The 1,093-nt window shown below is 44.1% G+C and overlaps 1 protein-coding gene across 1 annotated transcript in view; it reads left to right on the top strand.

Moving 5' to 3' along the window:
• Positions 1–1,093, top strand: part of LOC106875064 (neuroendocrine convertase 1) — a 167,183-nt gene that overhangs the window by 160,535 nt on the left and 5,555 nt on the right. The window contains exon 10 of the mRNA XM_014923026.2: positions 640–740. Within this exon, the coding sequence (XP_014778512.1) occupies positions 640–740 (101 nt within the window). The remainder of the gene's footprint in view (positions 1–639; positions 741–1,093) is intronic.

A 1,093-nucleotide genomic window follows, 5' to 3' on the forward strand; every position in this document is an offset into this window, starting at 1 on the left:
AAAACACCTAAAGCTCCACGAGGCTCCGGCAGGGGATGGTGGCGAATCCTGCTGTACTCTTTCTCCACAACTTTCTCTCACTCTTACTCCCTGTTTCTGTTGTGCCTGTAATTCAAGGGGTCAGCCTTGTCACACTGTGTCACGCTGAATATCCCCGAGAAGTACGTTATGGGTACACGTGTCTGTGGAGTGCTCAGCCACTTGCACGTTAATTTCACGAGCAGGCTGTTCCGTTGATCGGATCAACTGGAACCCTCGACGTCGTAAACGACGGAGTGCCAACAACACCAACAATGCAGAAGATACTCAGGTCACAAAAACATCGGGGAACATATAGAAAGGTGCACAAATCTACATAAATACTCAAGTAACGACTTCAGCTTAAAATGTCCAGGGCATTTCATCATAAGTTGGTCAACTGAAAATCTTTGTGATTTCGCTGTACTGTTCAAACACAAGGCAATAACAGCGCCAAAATTATTTAAATAAAACCCGGGAATGGCAAGACATAATAAAAATTACATCTATGTACTTGTTTAGATAGTAAGAAGCGAGATATACGTTGCTTTGCCAGCCTAATGTTTATATCTGTGACAATTTGGAAATTTCATGCCAGGTTTTTTTGGTTTCTTTTTCTAGGTAACAGCTGACCTACATAACGAATGCACTGACCAGCATTCAGGAACTTCAGCTTCGGCACCAATGGCTGCAGGAATTTTCGCTTTGCTTCTAGAATCGAAGTAAGTCCAAATTTGGTTATCACATACAAGCAATAGTGCATATGCTCACACTCGCACACATACAGATACATATCGTGGAGGCGCAATGGCCCAGTGGTTAGGGCAGCGGACTCGCGGTCGTGGGGTCGTGGTTTCGATTCTCAGACCAAACGTTGTGAGTGTTTATTGAGCGAAAACACTTAAAAGCTCCACGAGGCTCTGGCAGGGGGTGGTGGCGAACCCTGCTGTACTCTTTCACTACAACTTTCTCTCACTCTTACTTCCTTAGGGTTTAGTCTCATTTAAGTGGCAAATATACTTCACGTTGTCGTGCAGTTACTGTTTATACCTCGTTCAGAGATTTAACATTGCTT

Source organism: Octopus bimaculoides, chromosome 15 (assembly GCF_001194135.2).
Source record: "Octopus bimaculoides isolate UCB-OBI-ISO-001 chromosome 15, ASM119413v2, whole genome shotgun sequence".
NCBI classification, from domain to species: Eukaryota; Metazoa; Mollusca; class Cephalopoda; order Octopoda; family Octopodidae; genus Octopus; species Octopus bimaculoides.